We start from the raw sequence: 24,784 nt of genomic DNA, 5'->3' as shown, positions 1-24,784 counted from the left end.
TTTTCTATACGCTTGGTCATCTGGAGTTCCCACTTTGGGTAGTTTCATTTCTAGCCAAGCCCTGCATGTTCTATAAATTTGAGTGAAATCGGTGGTGACGAGTAGGGAATGCTCTTGTTAGTTGTGAATCTGTTAAAGTGTGATACGGACCATGAACTTGATTTTATGTAATCAGGTAAAGGCACTGCAGCCGAATATCCTACGATAAAATCTGTAGTCAAAATAGAGTTTGGAAAATGTGTAGCAGTCATTTTGACTGCTCTAGTGGTCCTAGTGAAAAAAATCTTCAGCACTGTTGATTAGTAGTGGTGGTTATATTTTAAAGGGGAAAATGAGTTGATCAACTCCATACTTCTTTAAACCATGTTGACAACTATAATATCAATTTTTTAACATGGATCAGATGTTGCCTTTATTTAAAAGTATATAAAATAAGCATGTAAAATGAAAGGAATGTTAATTATATTAACAGCTATTAATTAACTTGGGCTCCAGCATGCCAGCAAGTTGTTATAATTTCAGTGCTTTTGTCTGCCACTTCCTGTGCTCTGCATTCACTGTCATATGGCCATTTTGTGACACACAGTCATTGTCAGTACTGGGATCAATTAGAGAATATATTCTTTCTATTTCTCTCATAAATGATTAGCTACCATATGCAAGGAAGTTCATGAAATCAGCTTTGTTCTGGATTGGAGTTCGTGTTGGACGACCTAGTCCTTTTCTGCTGCCTTGTCTAATCCTAATCTCAAGAACAGCTGGACCCTCAACTTCTTTTAGCCATTTGACATGACTCTTCAATTCTTCTTCAGTAACTGCCATTTTGCCCTGAAGGAAAAGAATAAGTGAAGCTATTAATAAAATCGTAAAACTTTTATCTAATAAAAGATGAGACAGTAAAGCAAGTACATAACATAAGGTTGTGTAGAAGAAGGCCGAAATAGATATAATATATATTTAGTTATCATCAAGTTATTTCCTACCTGTCCTACCAGCTATTAATAAATACCTTCATAGAAAGGCTGGCGAAAATTTTCATCTATCAGTGCTTCTCTAATGTATTGTATTTGTAACAAAACTTATAGACATACAACAGTGGCATTTTCTTGGCGTGTGTAAGTTGTGTGTTAACACCCAAATAAAATCAAAAGAAAAATAATAAATTATTTTAATTCATTTGTTTAAATGTTATGTTACATTATAATGTGATTTTCTATCATAATCGTTCGTTGTTCCACTCCATATACTGCAGTTACTCTCTGCACCATCCAGAATCCTCTGCTAGTCTACCAACCTGCTAAGGCTTTGGATCTGTTTCCAACAACTTGGCAACGTCACTCCCTGGAATCGCACATACACTCTCAGTACATGTACCTCATGCTTTCAAAACCTGGCCTAGACGTTGTTTCACTTTCCAACGCTTGGTGTTGATTTTTATTTTCGAGTTCTGTGCGAATGTATTATTGCTTACATAATCAAGTCGGAATAAATATGTTTTAATATGGGTAGTGAAACCATAGTAAAACAATTGTTAAACACTAGTTTTTCATCACTTTCTTATAGTGAAAAAAAAAAGGAAACAAGTGATTGACAGTACTGTACATCACACAATAATGTTAAATTGGTCCATATTTCAACATGATAACTTGTACCATATGTACATCACGCAACAATGTGCAGCACACTCCTAACTATGCTTGAGGACATATCCAGCTCACACATTTTTTAAAATTACCTGAGGGAATGCAAGTATGAAGAGAGGAGCACCCACAACTCACTTTCATTGATTTCAATATGTTGTGCACAGCAACGTAAACCTCAATAAGGAAGTCTAATATAAACTAGCATGTTTTTTTAATCATTGATATAGACTGAGAAAGAGCTATGTATCTGTAAACAGATTACGAAACCTCTTATTCTAATGAACACGACGTCTCCGCATATTTACGGCCCAACAATGCACTTTGAATAATCGTTGGACATAGTACTGGCATTTAACATTAGATATCTGAGCCTGACACCAGATGTCAGTGATTCTTCATAAACTCTAAGAATTGTATCCAATTTCAACCTCAGCAAATAGAACTTTTGTAATATGTAGTAATCATGGGGCCAGTTTAAAACCCTTCAACCCCAAAACTGTACCATATGTATATGTCTTAATGTTAAGTATTTTTTAGAATAGTGGCACTCACTAACATATTTTTCAGCAGTGATATGGACTGAGTATAAGCTATGTGTCTGTGAACTGGTTGCTGAACCTCTTATTCTAAGGAACACGACGTCCCCGCATATTTTCAGCACAACAATGCACTTTAAACATCTCATAAACCGTTGGACACAGATAACTTGACACCTGAATGTCTGTGATTCTTGATAAACTCTAAGAACTGTATCCAATTCCAAGCTCAGTAAGTGTAATTTTTGAAATATGTAGAAATCATAGGGCCAGGAAAATAGCCCCTTAACCCCAAAACTGTACCATATGTATATATCTTAACATTCAGTAATTGTAGAATAGTGGCATTCATGTTTATTTAATGGCATCCTTGTTTAATTTTTAATTTTAGTAGTATTTACTCTGTACATTCGCTATTAAGTAGGTTCTCTAGCAGCTGAAGATGACCTATTTACAGGTCGAAACCAGTACTGTTTTTTTATGTAAATAATACTGACACTATGTAAAATAAAGTATTGATTAGGTGGAGAACTCATCCTTCATACTTGTACTTGAACTATCAATATGGACCATGAAACTAATAGATTATAGTAGCCTGTTGAAATTGTGATGAAAGTTAAGGTGCGTCCACACCAAGATGTTCTCGTTAACTTTGTTAATAAACACTGTTAATGAACAATGTTCATGAACTTTTTTTATGTTAATAAACAAAATAGTGTGTTCATTAACTTTTCATTCATGTTGATAAGCAAAATTTCTTGAACTTTTGTGAATGAAAATTTTCATTAACATTTCATGTTTTCGTTAACATTTCAGTTCGCAATGCGCAAGGACGCAATTAGGGCACGCAGATTCATAGTATGGAATACGATGATTTCTTATTTCTTCTAAAAATTTACTATCAAATCGCAAGCGAAAGTTCTAATATACAGTACTTTTAATTCTGTATGATATTCTTTTAGCTGTGTTCTAATGTAGTTTAATTTCCAGCTTCACTCCTCGCTGAATTACCTTGGCCCTTTCACTATGTGCCTGCATTTGTTTTCCCAGAACGTATATCTGCTGTGCAATGTTGCCAAGTTCGTTATTTGTTCTCAAACTGCCCTCAGTGTAGAACAGTCCTTTCATACCCAGCATTCTCATGGGCTTGGCTTGCACTGCTATTTAGAAGATACTCTGTATAGGTCCTAAAGAGAATTCTTATTCTCTAAATAAAAACGAATTCCTCTTAAGAGTAGAGTATCTGTAATGAGTATGTGGGTTTTCATGTGAAATTAACACATACAGCCGAGACTGTTACTCTTCTAGAAGAAGAACTAATAGACTAATGTTGTTGGTTTTTCCTTACTGCTAACTACTTTTACAGTTTTATGAAATGTTGATGTGCTGGAGATTTTGTTTTGCAGGAATTCTTCAATGTGCCAGTAGATCTACTGACACAAGATTCTGTGGTTATGATCAGGATGTCAGCAGTTGTGCAAAACATCATAATAATCCAGCATTTTTAATTTGTTTGGTTACTGCATGAGTTTCTCTCAGGCTTTCCTACCACTGTGCAGGTGGTCAAACAACTGACCCACCAATGATAGGTACATTTTGCTAGTATCGTATCAAAATTTCTGGGCCAATAGATTTCCCTATTATTAGTTTAAAGCATATTTGGTTGAAAGGATGAAAATGGAACCCTTTCAACAAACAAGAAAGCATAATCCTTCCAGCAAAGGGTATGGATAACATGTCAGGTCAAAAATAATGTGCTAATAGTGCAGTAAATGTATAGTCTTTCGCTGGTACCTCTTTGTATCCATTTCCCTTGGCGATATCAAGGAAGTTGAAGTTCTTTCCAAAGGCAGCTGTTCGTTGACCTCCAACGGAGTCATGAGCACCATTGTTGAGTACAACGTGTTTGAAGTTTTGGGGCTGAACTTGACCAATAATAGCCATTGAACCCATATGCATGATGACTGAACCATCACCATCTAAACAGTAGACCTGGAAAAGAAGTAGTAATCTTATTACCTGTAAACATTGTGAAACAACTTAATACAACAACCTTTCATGAATGATAAATTTAGCTCTTTAATTTGTCTCATCAGTCTAAACCTTTGATATACTATACACTATAGGCTACAGTCAGGTTATTCAACATGACATTGAGTATAAGATAAATTATCCTTCTTCTTCTTTGTCCCAATTTATTGGAGTTGGCACTTGATGTAGATTTGGCCCAGTTTTACAGCCAGATGCCCTTTCTGATGCCAACCCTATGTGGAAAGCTGTTGCATGTTTCTGTGATGTTTGATAGTGTGGTGTACAAGATGCAACTATTAATAAACAGGACTACTCTTCTGCCTTCTATGGGAGTAGTGAGAGAGAGGATTGAGAGAGAAAGTTGTTATCCTTGAAGCTACAGGAACACATTGCAGGTGATTTCTTCCTGCTATATTTGTTAGTCTGCTTTTGAGCTAAGTTTGAAGTGAATGCTGTCTTGTCTGGTTGCCAGGAATCATCACTGGTTTGAAGATCAAAATGCAAGTGAATTTAAAATTCGATACAAAATTGAAAAAAGAAAAAGAACTCTCACAGGGTCCTTTAATTTAATGAAGGAGGTGTGCAGGGATTCTTCTGTCACACAAGTTTTTTAGTAGCACAAAGGGTTTAGTGAGGGGTGGGAGGAAGTGGAAGATGAGGAGCATCCAGGTTATTGAATCTCACAAAGAAATGGATGAAACCACTCAGAAAATTAGTGAAATTGTGTATGCTGAACAACAACTGAGTATCAGGATGATAGCAGATATTGTGAGCACTGATAGAGAGACTGTGAGAAATTTTGCATGACAAATTGAATAAGAGAAAAATTTGTTCAAAGCTGGTTTCTACTTCAGGTTAATGCACCAGCTCACAATGTCCTTTCTTTGAAGTCTTTTTTGGCTGATAAATGCATTCCAGTTCTTGAACATCACCCCATACTCACTTTTGACTTTTTTTTCTCTTCCCCACAGTGTGTGTTGAAGGGAACTCATTTTCAGTCCATGGAAGAGTTAAAGGCTGAAACAGACAAGGTACTGCACAGGTTGACAGTTAATGACTTTCAGCATTGTTATGAACAGTGGAAGATCGATATGCAGCAATCCATGAACAGAGAAGGGGAGATTTTGAAGGTGATTAAGTGAAGTGAAGATTCTTTCAATAAATGTTTATGATATCAGTTCTGTTTATTTATAGCCACACCTCGTATTGTATGTAGATGAAAAGAAGTCAGTCTAGCTCGAGCGGTCGAGGAGAGAGGTTGCGTAGCGAAGTGCGTGCTGTAAACATGGTCGGCATTGAACAGTACCGGGCCGCTATTGGGAAATGGCAGGCAAGGCAGAAGAAGGAGGCCAGGAGTGGATTGGTGACGGACGGATTGAAAATGAGTGAAGCGGTGCTGGTGGTGACAGTGATAGCAGTGTTACTGGTTATTGGGGGGGTGGAAGTAAACCCAGGCCCAAATACCAGTGGAAAATATAGTACGGAGGATTTGGCCGCACTCAGGGTGGTTGTAAGTGAAGTTATGCAGGAGAAGTGTCAATGGGATAAGGTGCAGGAAATAAAGGACATGATGGAGGAGCAGAGAAGGGAGATAGGGAACATGAAGAAATGGCTTGAAACGAAGACAGAGGAATCGAGCAGGAGAGTGGTCAATAACGAGAAAGAAATCGAGTTATTGAGAGGGGAAGTGAAACATCTGAAAGATGAGGTGATGAAGTTGAAGAAAGAAGCGGAGGGGTACAGGCAGGAGAGATTGAAAAAAGCCATATTTATATATGGAATTGAGGAAGGGGCGAGAGAGAGCAAGATTGAGCTGATATTTAAGGTGGTGGAAGCTATACGTGATGTTATGAAGATAAACTTTAGTGAGGTAGACATTGATGATGTAGAGAGAGTTGGTAAAATCAAAGGTCGGAGGCCAATTAGGGTTAAATTGTTCTCAACCTTAATGGCAGATTCTGTGTTAAGGAACAGCAAGAATTTACAAGGGCGGAAAATAGGGGTGAAAGGAGACATGGGAAGAGAAGGAAGTGAAAACGCGAAGATCTTGAATAGGCACCTATGGAGAGCGAGGAACCAGGGGCTAAAGGCCCGAATAAGAGGTCTGAGGTTGGAGGTGACAAACGGGCGATGGGTCAGAGTTCATTCAGTGACTAAGCTAAAGGAAATGGACGAAAACGAGAGGGTTGAGAGCGGTGAGAGGACAAGGCAAGATGGGAAGAAGAAAGAAGAAAAGAAGAGGAGGAGGGACGTGGCAGGAGAGCAGGGCATCTCGGAAGAGAATGGGCAGTGCAGCCGGGAGACAGAAGACCAAGATAGTGAAGTGGACGGTGAGAGTGGGCCGCAAGAAACTGGGAGAGGAGAGTGTAGAGGTGCAGTGAGCAAGAAAGGACAAAGGGAGGTGGATTCAGAAGTCCAAAATAGTGAGGGGGAGAGTGGGGGTGAGCAGCAAGAAGGGGGGAGTGCAGGGTGCAGTGGTGTAGTGAACAAGAAAGGTCAAGAGGAGACAGATCGACAAGAAGGTAAAAAAATTATGAGTAAAGTCAGGAGTAAGAGCTTAAAAGACATATGGGGAAAAGTACGTAAAGGGATGGAGGATACAGAGGGAGAGAGGTCGATAAATACTAGAAGTAAGAATAGAGGGGGAGACCTAGAAGGGAGGGAGGGAAAGTTATAACAATATTGGAAGATAGGATGTGTGAATATTGAAGGAGTAAGGAGCAAATTAGGAAACAAGAAAGTTAGGGAAGTAATTGAAAGTTTCGATGTTGTGGCACTCTTGGAGACATGGTTGGAAACAGGGAGGGAGATTGCATGGAAGGGGTTTGAGATAAAATATAAATATAGAAGAAAAGAGAGGAATAAGGGACGAGCACCAGGAGGGATGATAGTTCTAATTAGGGAAGAAATTAGTGAAAGAGTAGAGGATATAGAGACCGATATGATGGAAACCATATGGCTGAGATTGAATTTGGGAGGGAGAGAGGGATGGAGGAAGAAAATAAATCTAGCTTTTGTTTACTGCCACCCTAGTAATTCAGAATATGCAAATAAATATTTTTTTGAAGAGTTATTGGTGGATATTGGTAGGATAAGGGGAATGTATCCAGGGGAGGAGGATATGTTGTTATTTGGGGATTGGAACGCGAGAATAGGAGAACAGAGCCCAGTTTATAGTAGGGAGGATGGAATGTGTTTGTTAGAAAGCAGAAGGAGTGAGGACAAAATTACAAATAGTTATGGAGAGAAGCTCCTAGAGATGTGTGCTGTGGGAAACTTGTATATTCTGAATGGGTGGATAGAGGGTGACAGGACGGGGAAATTGACATATGTTACGGAGAAAGGGGGTAGTGTGATAGATATGGTTTTGAGCTCGGAAGGGATGATTGAGGAAGTTGTAAGTATGGAAATAGGAGATTGGATTGAGTCACACCATTTCCCGGTGAGGGTTATGCTGAAAAGAGAGGAAGAGAAGTGTACAATGAAGGAAAATGAGACAAAGGATAAACGAGGGAGGGGTTATAATAAGTACAAATGGACAGAGAAGGTGGGCCGGGATTGGAATAGGGTAGTAAAGGAGGAGCTACATCTTCTGAAATATGGGTGGGAAGGGGCGTTAGAAGAGAATGATACTGATAAAGCCTTGGAATTGTTGCTACATCCAATAAAGATGATAGCGCAGAAGGTGAAAGCTAGAAAAGGAAATAAGAAAGAGGGAGAAGAATGGTTTAATAGGGAGTGTGAAGGATTGCGGAGAAAGGTGATGGACGCGTTAGGAGAATATAGAAGGAAAGGTGGGAGCCAAGAAAGGGAGTTTTTCTGTAGATTGAGGAAGGAGTATAAAAAGAAAATCTCTGAGGCAAAAAAGACGTGGTTAGAGGAACAAATGGAAGCCATAAATAATGACTGCAAGACTAACAATTTTGAGAGAGTCTGGGATAAGATTAATAGAATTATTAAGGGTGGAAGGAATATGGAGAGAACGAGTATTGAGGAAGTGCAATGGGTCAGGCACTTCGATGAATTACTAGGAAAAAAGGGGGGTGATAGATGGAGAGGTTCGGGAGAAGAAGTAATTTGGAGGAATAGGGGAGTGGCAATTTATGACTTGGATAAAGAAATCACAAGAGAGGAAATCCGGGGAGTGATAAGCAGAGCCAGAGCGAAGTCGGCCGGGGGGTGCAATGGTATAAATAATAAGTTTTGGAAGGAAATTAGTAAAAATGAGATAATGATAGAGGGCATGGTGAAACTATTCAATAGGATATTCGAGGGAGGAAATTACCCTAGGGAATGGGAAACAGGAATTATATGCCCTATATACAAGGGAAAGGGTAGTAGGAACAATGTGAACAGTTATAGGGGTATATCTCTGTTGGATTCTTTGAGTAAAATATATACTGGGGTGCTAGCGAACAGAATAAGCGGGTGGGCGGAAGAAAATGAAATTTTGACAGATTACCAAGGGGGATTTAGGAAAAAGAAAAGAACAGTGGATAATATAATGATAGTAAAGACTATTTTAGAAAAGTATAAGAATATGGATAGAAGTACGGTTTATGTAGCAGCAATAGATTTTGAGAAAGCTTTTGATAAGGTAAATAGAGAGGCCCTACTAGAGAAATTAGGTAGGTTAGGGATTTCGGAGAAGATGTTGAGGGCAGTGGAAGGAATATATAGGGACGTCAGGTTTTGTGTAAAATTGGGAGAAGGGAGAATGAGTGGACCATTAGAGTCCAAGGTGGGTTTAAAACAAGGATGCAAGTTATCGCCCATACTGTTTATTTTATTTATCAACGATATTTTAGAGGGGTTTGGGGCAGAAAATTGGGCTGTACCAGTAATTAATGGTTTGGAAGTGCCAGGACTGATATTTGCGGATGATGTGTTATTGATGACGTTAACTTCAGGGGCGATGAATAGGGCCTTAGAGTCAGTGATGCTATTTGCGAGGAAATGGGGATTGAAAATTAATGGAAATAAGTCTAAAATATTGGTAGTACAGGTGAACAAAAGAAGAAAGATAGAAGGAAATTGGGTAATTCAGGGAGAAAGATTGGAACAGGTAAGGAAGCTGGAATATCTAGGAGTTATTTTTAATGATAAAGGAACTTGGAGTGACCAGATCAAAAGAATGAAATATAGAGGATTGGCAGCCTTAGCCTCAGTCAGAAATTTGCTACTCAAGTACCCGGGGATCAGTTACAAAACACTGAGACTCGTGTTCAGGTCGGTAATCGTGGGGAGGGTATTATACGGAGCAGAAGTTTGGGGGCTGGATGAGAAAAGAGAGGAACTAAGAAGGATTGTTAGTAGTTTTGCCAAGTTAGTGATGGGCTTACCGAGGTGTACAGCAAATGTAGGGGCGGAATTAATGTGTGGGGAGGATTTGGAATCAGAGGGTGTGAAAAGAATAGTTAGATATTGGATGAATTTAAAAAGACAGGAAGGTGGGAGAGTTTTACAGGCAGCATATGTACAGCAATTTAAGAGCATGTATAAGGGTGGATGGTTAGAAAAAATAAAGGGATATTTGGAGAGGATAGGATTAGGACACCTGTGGGGGGAGGTTTGGTCAAAGACAGAAGTGAGAGGGATGAATATACTGGAAAGGAGAATTAGAGATATCCATAGGCAGAAATTATTGGGGGAAAGCAGACTAAGAAATTCGCTGACTGTTTTGACGAAAATAGAGGAGATAGCAGGGTTGAATATTAGATACGTCGATAGGTCAAAACGATATGGGATGATGTGGTGGCTTTTAGGTCTGCCAAGGAATAAAGGCTGGTTACAGGGCAGGGATAAGACAAGGTGTGTACTTTGTGGAGATGTAAATGATGAGTTTCACTTGCTAAGAGACTGTGAGGTAACGAGGGGGTTAAGACATGGATTATTGAGTGCCGAGCATCGGGAAATACTGGGGAGAGGAGATGAGAACGCAATACTGAGATGGATTATTAAACAATGGGAAAAAGGGGGTGAATTGAACAGGTATTTTTGTGCGACAAAAAAGGCCTGCGAGAGTAAAATGAAGGAGAGTGAGTTAGAGGGTGGGCAGGGGAATAGGGGGGTGGAATAGTTATCTGTATAAGGGAAGGGGATAGTATGTTAAAATTCTAATGGATTAGGGAATATAGGGACTGAGTACTTAGTTAGGTGGAGTTGGGTAAGAGGGCAGGATTGCATGGTCTGTTTGTTTTATGATATGTTAGTAATTGTTATTCATTGTAAGTTTATTAGGTTATGATGGTAATTATTTGTGAAGGCTGAAATGTGGCAATGGTGAAGTGGTATATTTATTGTTGATATGTGGAGTTGGAGGAGTGGTGGTATAAATATGGTAATGGAGAAGTGGTATAGGAGGAAGAAATATGTTGGAAAGGTGTTGGTATATGCGTGACTGGTATTGGTTATTCATTGTAATTTCATTAGGTTATGATGGTAAATAATTGGTGAAGGCTGAGATGTGGTAATGGTGAAGTGATATATTTATTGTGATATTTGGAGTTGGAGGAGTGGTGGTAAATGTGGTGTTGGAAAAGTGTTATATCGTTGGAATGTAGTGTGGGAGAAGTGGTGATATAAGTAGAGGTGGTATATAATGTGGAGTTGGTGCTGTATTGCTGAAATGTGGTGTGGGAAGTATTGAAGGTTTAGTATTTAGGTGATGTATGGTTTGGTACTGAGATGGTTTATTTATGGTTGACTTCGTGGGAGTTGGGAGGTGGTATTATTGTATTGATGTCTGGTATAAGTATTTAATTTCTGGAGCTGGATAGAGGTGAGTTTATTGTCATTTTGTAAATTTTGGTTTGTTTGTAGGGAGAGGAGGAAGAAATATGATGTTGGAGAGGTGTTGGTATGTGTTGTATTGCTGAGATATGGTGTCGGAAGCATTGGAGGCTTAGTATGTATGATTGGGTGATGTATGGTATGGTATTGAGATGGTTTATTTACGGCCGAATTCGTGGAAGTTGGGAGAGAGTATTATTGTATTGGTGTCTGGTATGAGTATTGAATTTTTGGAGCTGGAGGGAGGTGATTTTATTACAATTTTGTAAATTGTGGTTTGTTTGTATGGAGAGGAGGAAGGAGTATGATGTTGGAGAGGTGTTGGTATAGGCGTGATTGGTATTTGTTATGCATGGTCGAAATTTTTGGGAGATGGAGAGGTAATTTTATTATGGAGTGTTATGGCGGATTGAAATGATATGAAGCAATGTTAACGCTGATTGGTAAAAGCTGTGGTATGATGGATTGGAATGTTATGACGGAATATTGTTGTTATTATTTAGACTTGTACTATAGGAGGTGGAATCTGAAAGATTGAATGCAATGTTAGTGTCATGGCTGGTTTGGTATGCAATAGTGTAATGTTGCTGGTGTAGCTTATTTTGGAGTAGGTCAGGGAACAATAGAGGTGATGGAATTGCTGAAGCAAGAAGGTCGCGTGATGAGTGGGTACGTGTGAGTGATAACAAGCAGCAAGTTGCAACACCAGCAGCAGATTGTAAACATAGAACAGGCTGATGAGGTGTTCATTTCATTTTATTTGGTATGTGGTGGAGGGTGGTGGCTTGGGTTGGACTGCGTTTATTATTAGTTATTTATTTATTTATTTATTATTATTGTGAACGTGTATTCGGGGCTGAACGCCTGTTTTGTTCATTAATAAATACTAATACTAGATGAAAAGAAGTGCAGTAGTATGAGCACACCTAGTCCACCGGGCGAGTTGGCCGTGCGCGTAGAGGCGCGCGGCTGTGAGCTTGCATCCGGGAGTTAGTAGGTTCGAATCCCACTATCGGCAGCCCTGAAGATGGTTTTCCGTGGTTTCCCATTTTCACACCAGGCAAATGCTGGGGCTGTACCTTAATTAAGGCCACGGCCGCTTCCTTCCAACTCCTAGGCCTTTCCTATCCCATCGTCGCCATAAGACCTATTTGTGTCGGTGCGACGTAAAGCCCCTAGCAAAAAAAAAAAAAAAAAAACCCTAGTCCCAGAACCAGAGGCATACCAAATGCAGTTGAAATCCTCAGTTGAACCTGGGTCCTCTGAGCCAAAGGCCAGTACGCTAACCATTTAGCCAAGGAGCTGGTCTGAGTATAAAATACATTATTTTTGTTATATAAAAATGTACGTTTTCACCATTGTGTGAATATAAACTTCTAATAACGTGTTGTTGGTTTTTTTTTTTTTTTTTTTTTTTCCACGAATACATCTTTCAATCTGCTCCAATACAGAGGACATTACAGGAAACCTGATGATAAAAATCAGGGGGATAGAGTTTCACATTGCAGCTCAAAAACTATCATTCACATCAAAAATAAAATTATATTACATTATGATTAAACAATCAAAGAATTGTATCTCACCTAGTGAAACTGTTTGCATTTTTGCAAAAAATATTTAGATGTTATTATTCGAGCCTAACTGGTTTTCTATACATGTAATTCGTTAATGTGTTTAAATGTTGCAGTACTTCTTCATGACATTCTTTATGGTAGTTTTATTTGGCACTTTATAATATTGTTTCATTGAGTTAGAATTTTGTTGTTTGTCCATGTTCTTGCCCAGTTGTTCACTTACTAACCATCCTTCCATCTTGTGATTGTTCATATTCTAGTACCTTTGGTAATTTGAATCTTATTGGTTGTTCATTGCGTGTGCTGTGATGTGCTATGTGACACCATTATATCGTCATTAATGTATTAGTTCTTTCCCTATTAATCTTAACTTTTTTCGTAACCACTGCGTCTTTATTGTAACTCCATAGTCGATTACATTTATTTTATTTATTTTACTGAAACCTCTGTCCAATCTTCACTACCTTAGTTTATTAATTTAGCCATGCCTACTGGTTCTGCTATTTAAGCATGAGTTCCAACACCCCTTTGTCCCTTCACTTCAAGCCTGCTCTTTGCCACATCATCTCACACTACAGCTTTTTGCATGCTATGTCACCTGGCCTTGATGCCATGTCGCTGCTGCCAGTACTCGTCTGAGGACCGCATCCTGGAGATATGAAGTCGAGCAGTCTTATAACTTCAGATGAACTGACTTTTGAATATCTTCACGCCAATTTCTTAAGCCAGTATAGCGGTACTAACAGCGTCAAATTTTGTTTTCATAATTGTGTTATCTATAAAGACTGTCCTTTAAGGTGCACTTCAAGTAAATTTATAGATCAGCAAGGTGGGTTGTTTTTTTCTTTTCAACCTGTTGTTAAATCAACCCTTTTGGGAGCTGTAAATTTCTGATTAATTTATTGTTGAAGATTTGTCCTTTGCATTATATAACTTCTCTTCCCTCCTCCCCCTCTTTATTTCCTATTTCAATTTGTTAATTATATTAAATATTTATACATTTGTTAATCTATTTTTCTATCATTAAAATTAAATTGTTAATAGAAAGATTATTTTTCATCCCTCAGAATCCATCACCTGGTAAGTATGTTAATTTTTATATTGTGAAGAGAAGATTAGTTCACAATATATTGTAGTGAATTACATGATATACCTAACCAAACAGAATTATTTACAGTAATTGTCTGAACTTCTAAAGCCTGTGCATGTTGTAACCCTTGTGCTCCTCCTTGAATTAATATCTATATTATTAAAAGAAAATATTTAAATAATTTGAGCCTAAAGAACCTATATCCGTAGGGGTGTGTCATGTACAGACGGATACTTTACAATCATCAGTATACATATATTTCCCATCGAAAGTAGTGCAAGGTTTTTAAAATTACTTCGTATATGGTTAAATTTCACATCAATAAATCATTTAATATCTTAAAGTACTACACACTAACATCCTATTACACGTACCTCTTGTCCTCTGAAATGTTGGATACAAGTTGCTCACTTCAGTTTGTAAGTATTCTGTTTATTATGACCTTGAAGAGTCATGGTCAATTACCTCTAAGCGCTGTCTCGATAATGCCTTTGATCCTGAACTCATAGACGATCCACCGCAAGCTCAGTGACATTGAAACTGTTTTCATTATCCAAATAACCTGGATATTAGATTTATGTTCCTCTTGTAGTCAATGCTCCACTCTATCAAGTCTTGCTTATTTTCTGCATTCATTTTTTTTTAATTACGAAGGTATTTTAGGTAACAAATTTCTTCCAAGCAGCCCATATTCTAATTATAATTCTAATTATAATCTTTGCATTATTTTCTTATATAGCAAAGGAAAATATCATGGCAGTGTTAAGTATGATAACATTTCAGTATACTGTATTTAATCTGAGTGATGAAATGAAATGATGTATGGCTTTTAGTGCCGGGAGTGTCCGAGGACAAGTTCAGCTTACCAGATGCAGGTATTTTGATTTGACGCTGGTAGGCAACCTGCGCATCGTGATGAGGATACAATTATGATGAAGACGACACCTACACCCAGTCCCCGTGCCAGTGGAATTAACAAATTATGGTTAAAATTCCTGACCCTGCCAGGAATCGACCCGGTACCCCTGTGACCAAAGGCCAGCACACTAACCATTTAGCCATCATCAATATCCAATACTACGCCACATTCTTCAAATTTAATGTATATGCCGCATTTCTATATCTATTCCTCTATATCACATACAATTCTTTTAAATCATCTCTTAGCCTGCAATCCACAATGTTTACAATTCATTAAAATTATAGTTCTAATAATATTCTTCCCTTTACAGTATATCTGTTTTCTTTTCTGTACATCTGCTTCGCTTCTTTTTTTATTTTTTAAACAACATGGCAACACCTTTTTAATGTTGCTAAAAAATAATTTAATCATTTTAAATATAGGCATATATAAATCATCCATGCTTAGGCAACTACATTACAATTACAATACAATATGAATTCATACAAATCAATATAACATAATAATCAAAATTAACAAATAATATATACATACTACTACTTACACCTACATATGTAATATAATTGAATGCTGTTTCATGACTATTACCAATAACTGGAAAGTACATAGAATGGTAATGATAACCAAATACATATCAACATAAATAACAATCTTTAACCATTTTTTTTCCTTTCTTTAAATTAAGGATTCAGTTCTTGTACAGTTACAGTGTGTTGACACGTTCACGGTCGTGAGCTGCAATCATCCATTGATTAATTATTATTAGCCTTCACGCTATACTGAGTGGTCCACAAAGTTTGTGAAATATAATTGATTGTGTCTACACCATTCACATTTAATCTGAGGTAAGTAATACGGAGAATAAAATGCCAGAATCAAATCAACTTATTCGTGTTTAATTAAAGCTCTCCCAAAATTGGTTTTAGGTTGTTTTTATTAAAATACTATTTATTATCATGAAAATAGCTGAGTTAACTATGCAGTTTAGTAAAAGTAAAACAATAGTAAAAAACGTAGTAGTAGAAATATGTGAAACTCTAGTAGTTGATGCAGACTGGCCTACCACACTTACTGTTCATTATTGCGCCATTCCCGGCTCCCTGAGAGGACGCATAATATCCAGGCTAGCTTAATTATGACCTTTCCAACTAATACAATTCTACAATTTGGGCGGTGAGTTCCGAATAAGAGAAAGATATACCATACGGAGCCAAATAAGATTTAAATCACCTATAGAAACGACTCTCATATGTTGCTTATTCGAATTCTTATGCTATCAAGATGTTACTGCATTCATTCACTTAAATCTAGGTCTCTATACTATGAACACATTGAAAGAACTGTTTTAAACTTTACATATTTGTTTATTATAAAAATGTTTCAATCCAGAATTCGAAAATTAAGCTATCCTCCCACAAGAAAATCTGGTAAAGGAAACTGTATGATCGACTGTTCACTTGGCTTGTTTCTAGGGAACATGGACTTAACCTCATAAGTCTACCTATTTCTCCATTCGATTATATAATTAATCATTTCCTTTTCTCTTCTAATTGCTCCATATCACTCCTTCATTCAACTCTTCCACATTTCTGGGTAAAAAGAAGAACCGAAGAAATGACGGTATCGTGCAAAAATATATGTAAGCAATGTTTACGGAGAATCTGCCGGTATTTTGCACATCCGGCACCCACTATGCACTCTAAAGGAAAAGTTGCTTGATTTCGTCATCCTTTACAATAGATCTACACCTAAAATCCATTGCACTAAGTGCTCAGGTCTTGCTTGCCCACAAAATCAGGGACAGAATACAGTGTATGGCAAATTATTAAGTTCCGCATAAGCCATTATTCAATTGAATATTATTATGATCCAGCTCATAATTATCAAATTAAGAATCATAAGTCCAAAGGAAAATGTTAAATTCTCTCTCTAAGGCCCTTAAAGAAATAATCAAATTGAAATAAAACGTACAATTAATGGATTGAAACGATGAAGTCAAATATGTTTGAATACTTAAATTAGTGATATAGTTTATAACATAGGTAAGTAATTAAAATTCGTATAAGTAATTAAAAACCTACTTGGGTAACTAAAGAAAAACTTATCTGGATAACTACAAAAAAAAAAATTCATTTGGGTGCACCCTAGCAAAGAAAAAGAAAAATATTTACAACGTGAGTTCTAATAAGCAAAAATATAGACTGAGGGTGTCTTTTCATGGTATCCAGGACGCATTTTGAGATTTATAACCATATCTCATGAATTGGAATTTCCCCTACTGCATGTCAGGTTTGAATTAACTGTTAGCTCTCCCTCGGAGCTCATATTCATTTACTGCCATATAATCATTCCTATCTTTCTCAACATACTAATAAATACCTATGGACATTAACCTGGGAGGATAGTTCCCTAATGCTTCCATACATAATTAAGTCACAATGTTGGATATTGAATATTCATGCTCCTTTATTTACGTTGTTTCATTCTGCGTGAAGTCTGATAAGTCCCCCTTTTAAATCAATGTAGTTCTCATAAAAGGTTCAATCAGTACCAATAAGATACACATACCATTTAAAGATCCGAATCCTATCGTCATTTTAAGTTAAACATACGTGCGATATTATACTTGTTAACGACTACTCTACTAGTCTCATCTGAAATATGCTATCTAAAGTGGTGCATGGTGTGTGAAGACTTGACCGTCGAATATGATTCCTACATTTTCATTCAGTCATCAGTGATAGGATGTTGCCTAAGAAGTTACTACGTTCCTCTCGTCTGAGAATAGATTAGTATTAGAAAACATTTGTGACAGTACATGTGTTTAGTTCGTCCTCCTAACTGAGATTTCGTTGACATTACCAAGTGTGCGTTCTAACCAACAGATGTCACTCCGATCTTATTTGTATTTCTTTATGCTTGCTCGTAAGATAAACAGTACATGAAACTGCTACACGTTCATTTCCTTATTAGCAAAACTCTACATCACCGTGCTCATCCTTGCGAAGAATCAATAACTATAACTATTCTAAATTATTAATCACGTATCAACTTCTCTTAAAATATTATTACCGGGCGAGTTGGCCGTGCGCGTAGAGGCGCGCGGCTGTGAGCTTGCATCCGGGAGATAGTAGGTTCGAATCCCACTATCGGCAGCCCTGAAGATGGTTTTCCGTGGTTTCCCATTTTCACACCAGGCAAATGCTGGGGCTGTACCTTAATTAAGGCCACGGCCGCTTCCTTCCAACTCCTAGGCCTTTCCTATCCCATCGTCGCCATAAGACCTATCCGTGTCGGTGCGACGTAAAGCCCCTAGCAAAAAAAAAAAAAAAAAAAAAAAATATTATTATTATACTTTCAAAAATATATTCTGTTTCCTTACTAAATACGGGTTCACTTCTTTCAATCGTGGCCCTTATTATTTTAATCACGTTTCATGGACATATTTCCAGATACTATGACCTTCATTCCGTCATAACCTCCAATTATCATAAATACATTTGTCTAACTAGCAAGTATATCCTACTCCTGGTTCCTAACTTGACATTCATTGGCTATAACCAATATACACACGTACCTACATCGCTCTTTTACATATCATACAACTTACTGTCATCTTGACTAAGTATCTTACACTACATGGATCACATTTCGAACGTAGGCTTTCATCACTGATTGACTACCTATCTAAGGATTTGTCATGCATATCTGAAGATTACCTATCCACCTTCATTCTAACCCATCACACCACTCTTGTCACTTAATTATTTCGCACGGAACAAATTAATAAATCATATTACACTTACAGTTGAATATAAACATTATTACACTAATTTAAAAGTAAGACTTATCTGAACTCAGCAGCTCCAGTCGTCGTCATATGTCCAGCTGACAGGACATATTGAAACATCGCCTCTTATTTCCCTAGGTGGACGGGAAATATTCGCATCATTCTCCTCTGGGCTTAGTCATCTCGGTAGGCAACGTCATCCGGCGGCACCCATTTGGGCAGTCTGGCTTATCATCTTCTTAGAACATCTTGCTTATCTCTGGACTAGTTGGAATAGAATAGCAAATAAGATTAATTAGCATTTCCATTGTGAATAGCTGTGAGAAACTGTCTAATGCAAAGATTGTTCCTTTTGAAAGAGTTGATCTATTTGTCGAATATTCTCCTTGGGGTGATGTAATTTTATAATTTGAAATGAGCAAATTCTCTTTCTTCACGCAATTTCGGGTTATTGTAGGACTCCCTTTCTGTAACTCTCTAACTTCGGTAATATCGTGAAATATGTCAGCAGAGACTGTTGTGACGTAAGCTTGTTGCCGTTATTCTCAACTCTCCACGTTTCTTGGAATTCGCTGAATGAAATTATTAGTCTTCTACTTAATTCGCAACGTAGCTTCTAAAAATCCGTTCTTTATCCCACTGAGCTGATTTCTTGTTGTACCGTCCTTAAAATTCTGGTGCAGTTACTTCCGTCTTCGACTCGTATATTTCAGGTAGTAATCCAATCTCGTTTTTCTAATTTTTTTTTCTTAATAATTGTTAGTAACAATATTCCCGTTCGATCCTTTTCACTGCCTTCTGGATCTTAATTCTTTTTCTCTCCCGCTTGATGTGAATACTTTCGCCTTCACTTTCGACGTTAATTATTCTAAGATACCTGGGTTCCATCTTTGTTCTACTTACGGGCGGAACTTCTTATAACAGTGAAATGGCACATTATGAAATGTTGTGTTTCGTCAAAAATTGCCACAAATAATTTCAGCTAGGCAAGAAACAAATATTACATACATTTTTGTATGAAAAGGTCTCTGAAATTATTTGTATAAAAAATTATGAAGTGATTTAAAGCAAAATAGGCTCACAGGCTGGATATAACCTCTAAGTAGGCCTTCAGTGAGCATCCTACGTGCATAGCTACTGTGTTAAGAGAGTGAAAATTAAGTGGTCATGTAATCAACCAGGTTTTAATGTGACTGACTGGTACATTTATGTATAGATGAAAGAGACTCAACTAGTAAAATAGTAATTTCTTTTTTCTGATTTTGTTCATGCCTCCTTTGCAAATTTCTTTTTCTGTACTCTTCCAAGTTTTTCTAGTTTTTGAAAACTATGAGCAGTTTTTCTATAATGGTTCTTTTAATTGTGTTCAATAAAATGTCAAGATAAACTTTCCATAGTGCTTTCTTTGCTTTTCCTTAGAAATGTGAACTGTACAATCCAATCATGATAATACAACTCAGATTGCCAAACTCCCCTGGCCATGGAGCTACTTTGCAGTCTTGAAAATATGTAGTGTGCTACCAAGCAGATCTGTTGATTACTGTAAAAAGCCATGAGTCCAAGGAAACATATATCTGGGGCTCAGTATAGAAAAATGTCAGAACCTAGGACAAAAAAGGCCATGCAGTGTGTAGTAACCAAGACTGATTTGCTGCAGAAGAATGAAGGAAGGTCACTTGAGTCTCAGGAACCACAACCATTGGATGAAAACAAAATTGATTCCGGTTCAGTTCCAAACTTTGTTGAAATACAACTCATAGATGGCATATCATTGCATCATCATCATCATCATCATACAGCTTAGAAGAAATGAATTGCAGTGAAGCTATAGCTAGCTGTTCAAACCAAGACAGTACTGAAGTGCAAACAAGACTGGTAAATTCAACCAACAATTCACAACAGAGACCTATTGATGAACAAGGATGATAGATAAATGGCAAGACAAACAAAAGTGATCCGTTGGAGCCAGGCACTTGGTCAGCTTTTGAAAATGCGACCGACCAAATGCATTGTTATTCTGTGTGTCTGTCTCTTACATGAAAATATGAAGAATTCTCAGTTTCCTCTGTTTCTTTATACGACAGTATTCACGACATGTTTTCATTATGTGCTATACTGTTAATGGAAAGGAATAAACAGGTGGAAATATTAAATCATATAAACATAGGAACATGTTATAGGATAAACACAATGATACGTCATATTGGAAGAGGGTGCAACAGAAAGAGGAGATAAAGACAAGCCTGAAAACAATAAAGACAACTGTGCGAGTTGACCGTGCAGTTAGGAGAGTGAGCTTGCATCCGGGAGATAGTGTGTTTGAGACCCACTGTCGGCAGCCCTGAAGATGGTTTTCTGTGGTTTCCCATTTTTGCACCAGGCAAATGCTGGGGCTGTACCTAAATTAAGGCTACGGCCGATTCTTTCCCACTCCTAGGCCTTTTCTATTTCATCGTTGCCGTAAGACCTATCTGTGTCGGTGCGATGTAAAGCAAGTTGTAAAAAAAAAGAGGACAAAGACAATCCCCACATGTTCATAAACTGCACTCTTCAAATAGAAAGGCTCTCTCCTCACCAACCCCAGTTTTTCTATATCCATTTCTTCTCACTTTTCGACAAGCTCATTTCTGCCTCCCAGCCTCATCAGAATTGTGGAAACTAGCTTGTCCAGAACTGAGAAGAAATGGATATAGAAGAAGTGAGAATGATGAGGACAGGACTTTTCTAGATTTGAATAGCAGTGTATGAAGATACGGATACTCCGTTTTATCATCATCATCATCATCATCGATTCTCTACAAGGTCAAGTGTGAGAACAAGGCTTGTTTTATTGTTGAAAACAATCCCCCTTTTTCCTCTTCTGTTAACTTGCTCTGCCTAACACAGTTGAGGAATTTTCTGTCAGGATGAACTCCCATGCCCTTAGTAGTCCCTTACTTCATCTACAAGGCAACTGTTGGAAGATATGGAAACTCATAATGTTGAATCATGGTTTTACAAAAATGTAGGGTTGCCAGCTTTCAAAGATGTCTTGGCTGGACAACCCATGCTACCCTTACATCTTGGCATCTTATATGAAAACAGTCATATGAGTAAAATTTAATACTGCCTCTATTTTAACGCATCAAGGACACAGAAAAATAGAATGTTAAGTGAAGTTCTTCTGTCACAACCTCTTGACTAAATAGCCCAAGTACATGTTGAGGGAAGTTGCTTCAGTTCAGCCACACACAGTTTTTACTACTACTGTATATGACAGTCAGCAACAAAGTACGGTTCAATTTCATTTGATAGTCCATTGAGTTGTAATGTTGACTATGTTTCATGCTGTAATAGAAAGATGAAACTTCAGTTCTTCAAAGACCATCTTCTTCTGATGTAAATTTGTGCACAAGGAAAGTAGTCATTGTTTAATTTTGTTGCTGCTGCAGTTTTGACATAATGTATTTTTGGTGATCAACTACAGCTTTCCTGCGTATAAAATTTATGGAAAATGTGATGGGATAAATCAGATGTTTTTCTTTCGAGTCGGTTTCCTCTACAAGCCATTTGGCAAAGTCTTTCTCCTCCAATGAGTCTTTGTTGAGTGAAGTGTACTCCTTAACTTTATTTTTTTGGTGGCAGTGTGTGAGATTGTCTTTGTAGATGTTGAAAAACTGGAAGGAATACGTAGATCGATTACATCATCCTCATCATCAGATGAATGATGAGACAATGTGGCTAATAACATGCGATGCACTGCACAGCAGAATGAGTTATGATTATGAAGGACTAATGACTTCAAAAGACTGGAACATATGTTTGCTGAAGTGTCGAGAAGTAGTTTCCAACTCTAACTACACTGATGCGGAATTGGTGGTGGTGGTGATGGCAAGCAAGCCAAGCTATGTAGTACAGCACGTTGAGCAGGAATTGGCAAGAGAACATGTGCAGCATTCTTTTGTCCTACTCCTGGCCAATATGCTTGTTAGTGGGAGCAGCAGTATGGCCGGTGCAGATAAAGTTTGAAGTCAACATAAGGTAAGATAAAAGCATGTTTCAGCGCCCTTCATCCTGTATCTGGGACAACTGCCAAAAACTTGATGGGTAGTAAGATCTTACTGTTTTTACTCAGGCAGTGCTATATTTCAAGTTCATGAGGGTGAAATGGATGAGTAATGATGAAATTAGTGAATTACAAATATTATATTGAAATATTAAATTTTCAAAATTAAATTATGAATCAAAGAAGTGAAAAATATCATCTGAAAAAAATAAACGAAGCAAAATAGATTATCTGTCAAAGCAACAGAAAAGTTGTATAACTCTTTAAAATAAAAAATAAAAACAAGCAATTTGGCTATGCAGTTTGGGTCATATAGCGGTTAAGTGGTGAGTTTGAACCCCACTGCCAGCAGCTCTGAAGATGATCTTTAATAGATTTCCATTTTTACACCAGGAAAATGCTGGGGCTGTACCTTAATTAAGCCCACAGTTGCTTTCTTCCTAATCTTTAGTCTTGTCTTGTCCTATCACTGCCATAAGACCTGTCTGTGTTGGTTCAATGTAAAACAAATGGCAAAAAAGGAAAATTAAAATCACCCAATTATTTTGTCCTAGAATATCCAGCAGATTAGGTAACAGTGGTTTTAAGAGAAACTTAACTCTAAACACAATTCTAAAATACCCGAAAGTTATAATTGCTGGCATTGTCAAGCAGCAACACATTATTTCAGTCTTTGTCCAGCTGGACACTGCACAGACAGATGTTCTGTATCAGAAAGTTTCCTTTGCAGACTGGTCAATTGTGATAGGTTACTCCGACCTGCAGTAGTTTCATTGCTGCCATCCTTTAGCATTCTGAATCAGGATCTGATGTTAATTTTTGCACGTCACATTACATTTCTTTAAAATCTGATATTACCTCCTTTACATTTTTTATGTTCATGCACAAATGTACTCGTTATGTTGTTAGCAGAAGTGTTACTTTAAATAAGATTTCTGGATTTATTTATTAACGCGAACTCTTGCAACCATCTGGCAAGCCTGTATAATCACGCTCACAGCCTAGAGCTGGCAACATTGCTGAGCGGTGCCATTCTGATGCAGCGCTCTGTGCGCCACAGTCAGAATCGTACTTCGTTTGGTAGTGAAAAGAGATTTTTGTCTTCATATATGTGAATGACATACTGTGTTCATCTTTTTATTTAACTTATATCAACATGCCACATTATGGCTGCAAGAATGGTCCAGATATATCCTGCTCTGTGTTTGGACGTTTTGTGCTGATAAAACAGTGGTGCAGCAAGTTCATGAGAAAAACCCACTATGTGTACTTCGGTATCAAACCAGGAGACCAAGACAGGCCGTGGGCACCACATAAAACTTGTAGGACCTGTATAGAGCAGTTACAGCAGTGGGCAACGGTGAGCGAATTTCATTACCATTTAGAATTCCAATGGTGTAGCGACAATCTACAGACCATAGCACGCACAGCTACTTCTGCTCTGTGAATGTGTAGGGTTTGACAGCAGGAACAAAAGTAAAGCAATATTTCATCTGCAATTTTACCCATTACCCATGGCCTTGATGTACAAATACCACAGCATCCGGAACATTTACACGATTGTTCCTCTTCTGAATCTGATGGGTAAATGACCAGTGCTACCTCTGACTTTGATTTCTCGCCAGGAGTTGTTAGAAATCAACCCAAATTTTTTAAACAAAGTGCATTAAATTACTTTGTTCGAGATCTTGGTCTTACAAAGGAATCTGCTGAGACTCTTCTAGACTCTCTGAAAGAAATATATTGGGAGATGACGTACTATTGGTACAGACATCATAAAAAAAAAAAAAAACCATTACATCCTTCTTTTATGAAGAGGGAAGTTTGGTTTACTGCAACAGCATTCTGGAGTTTATGCTGAAACTAAGAATACCACAGTATGACTCTACCCACTGAAGACTTTTTATTGATGCTTCCGATCGTAGTTTGAAGTGCGTTCTTTTTCACAATGGAAACAAATTTGCATCAGTTCCCTTTGCACATTCAGTTAAAAGTTGCGAGGACTTAAGGGGACACTATAGTGAAATTTCTAACTACTATATTTTTCAATGAATTGTTACCATTTTTTTTTTTTTTTTTCTGAGATGTAACTCCTCGGATATAGTAATGCAACCAACTTTCAATATTCTCCCTATACAACTTTTTGAGTAGGAATTTTTTTTACTTTCCTTTTACCTTTTCCTTTGCATCACAATATTTTTCCATTTGGCACCAAATTTTGCACAAATATTCTGTATAGTTATGCCAACAAATATCAGTATCACAGTTTGTTGTTTGAGAAATATATTGGCCTGTAGAAGTTTTTTAAATGTAATGGTTTTTTTTTTAATATGTGTACACACAAAATTTTGGTAGGTCAAA

General features: G+C 37.5%; 1 protein-coding gene across 6 annotated transcripts in view; it reads right to left on the bottom strand.

Moving 5' to 3' along the window:
- Positions 1 to 381: 381 nt before the first annotated feature.
- LOC136866376 (phosphonopyruvate decarboxylase) overlaps positions 382 to 24,784 on the bottom strand; it is an 83,582-nt gene continuing 59,179 nt past the window's right edge. For all 6 annotated transcript variants that reach the window (XM_067143269.2, XM_067143268.2, XM_067143271.2 and 3 more), the window contains 2 exons: positions 3,974 to 4,171; positions 382 to 828 (listed from right to left, as the gene is read on the bottom strand). In XM_067143269.2, the coding sequence (XP_066999370.2) occupies positions 646 to 828; positions 3,974 to 4,171 (381 nt within the window). In that variant the 3' untranslated portion in view covers positions 382 to 645. The remainder of the gene's footprint in view (positions 829 to 3,973; positions 4,172 to 24,784) is intronic.

The sequence above is a fragment of the Anabrus simplex genome, chromosome 3 (assembly GCF_040414725.1).
Source record: "Anabrus simplex isolate iqAnaSimp1 chromosome 3, ASM4041472v1, whole genome shotgun sequence".
Taxonomy (NCBI): domain Eukaryota; kingdom Metazoa; phylum Arthropoda; class Insecta; order Orthoptera; family Tettigoniidae; genus Anabrus; species Anabrus simplex.
Note: the sequence above shows the minus strand (reverse complement) of the source record. Positions and strands in the feature narration are given on the sequence as shown.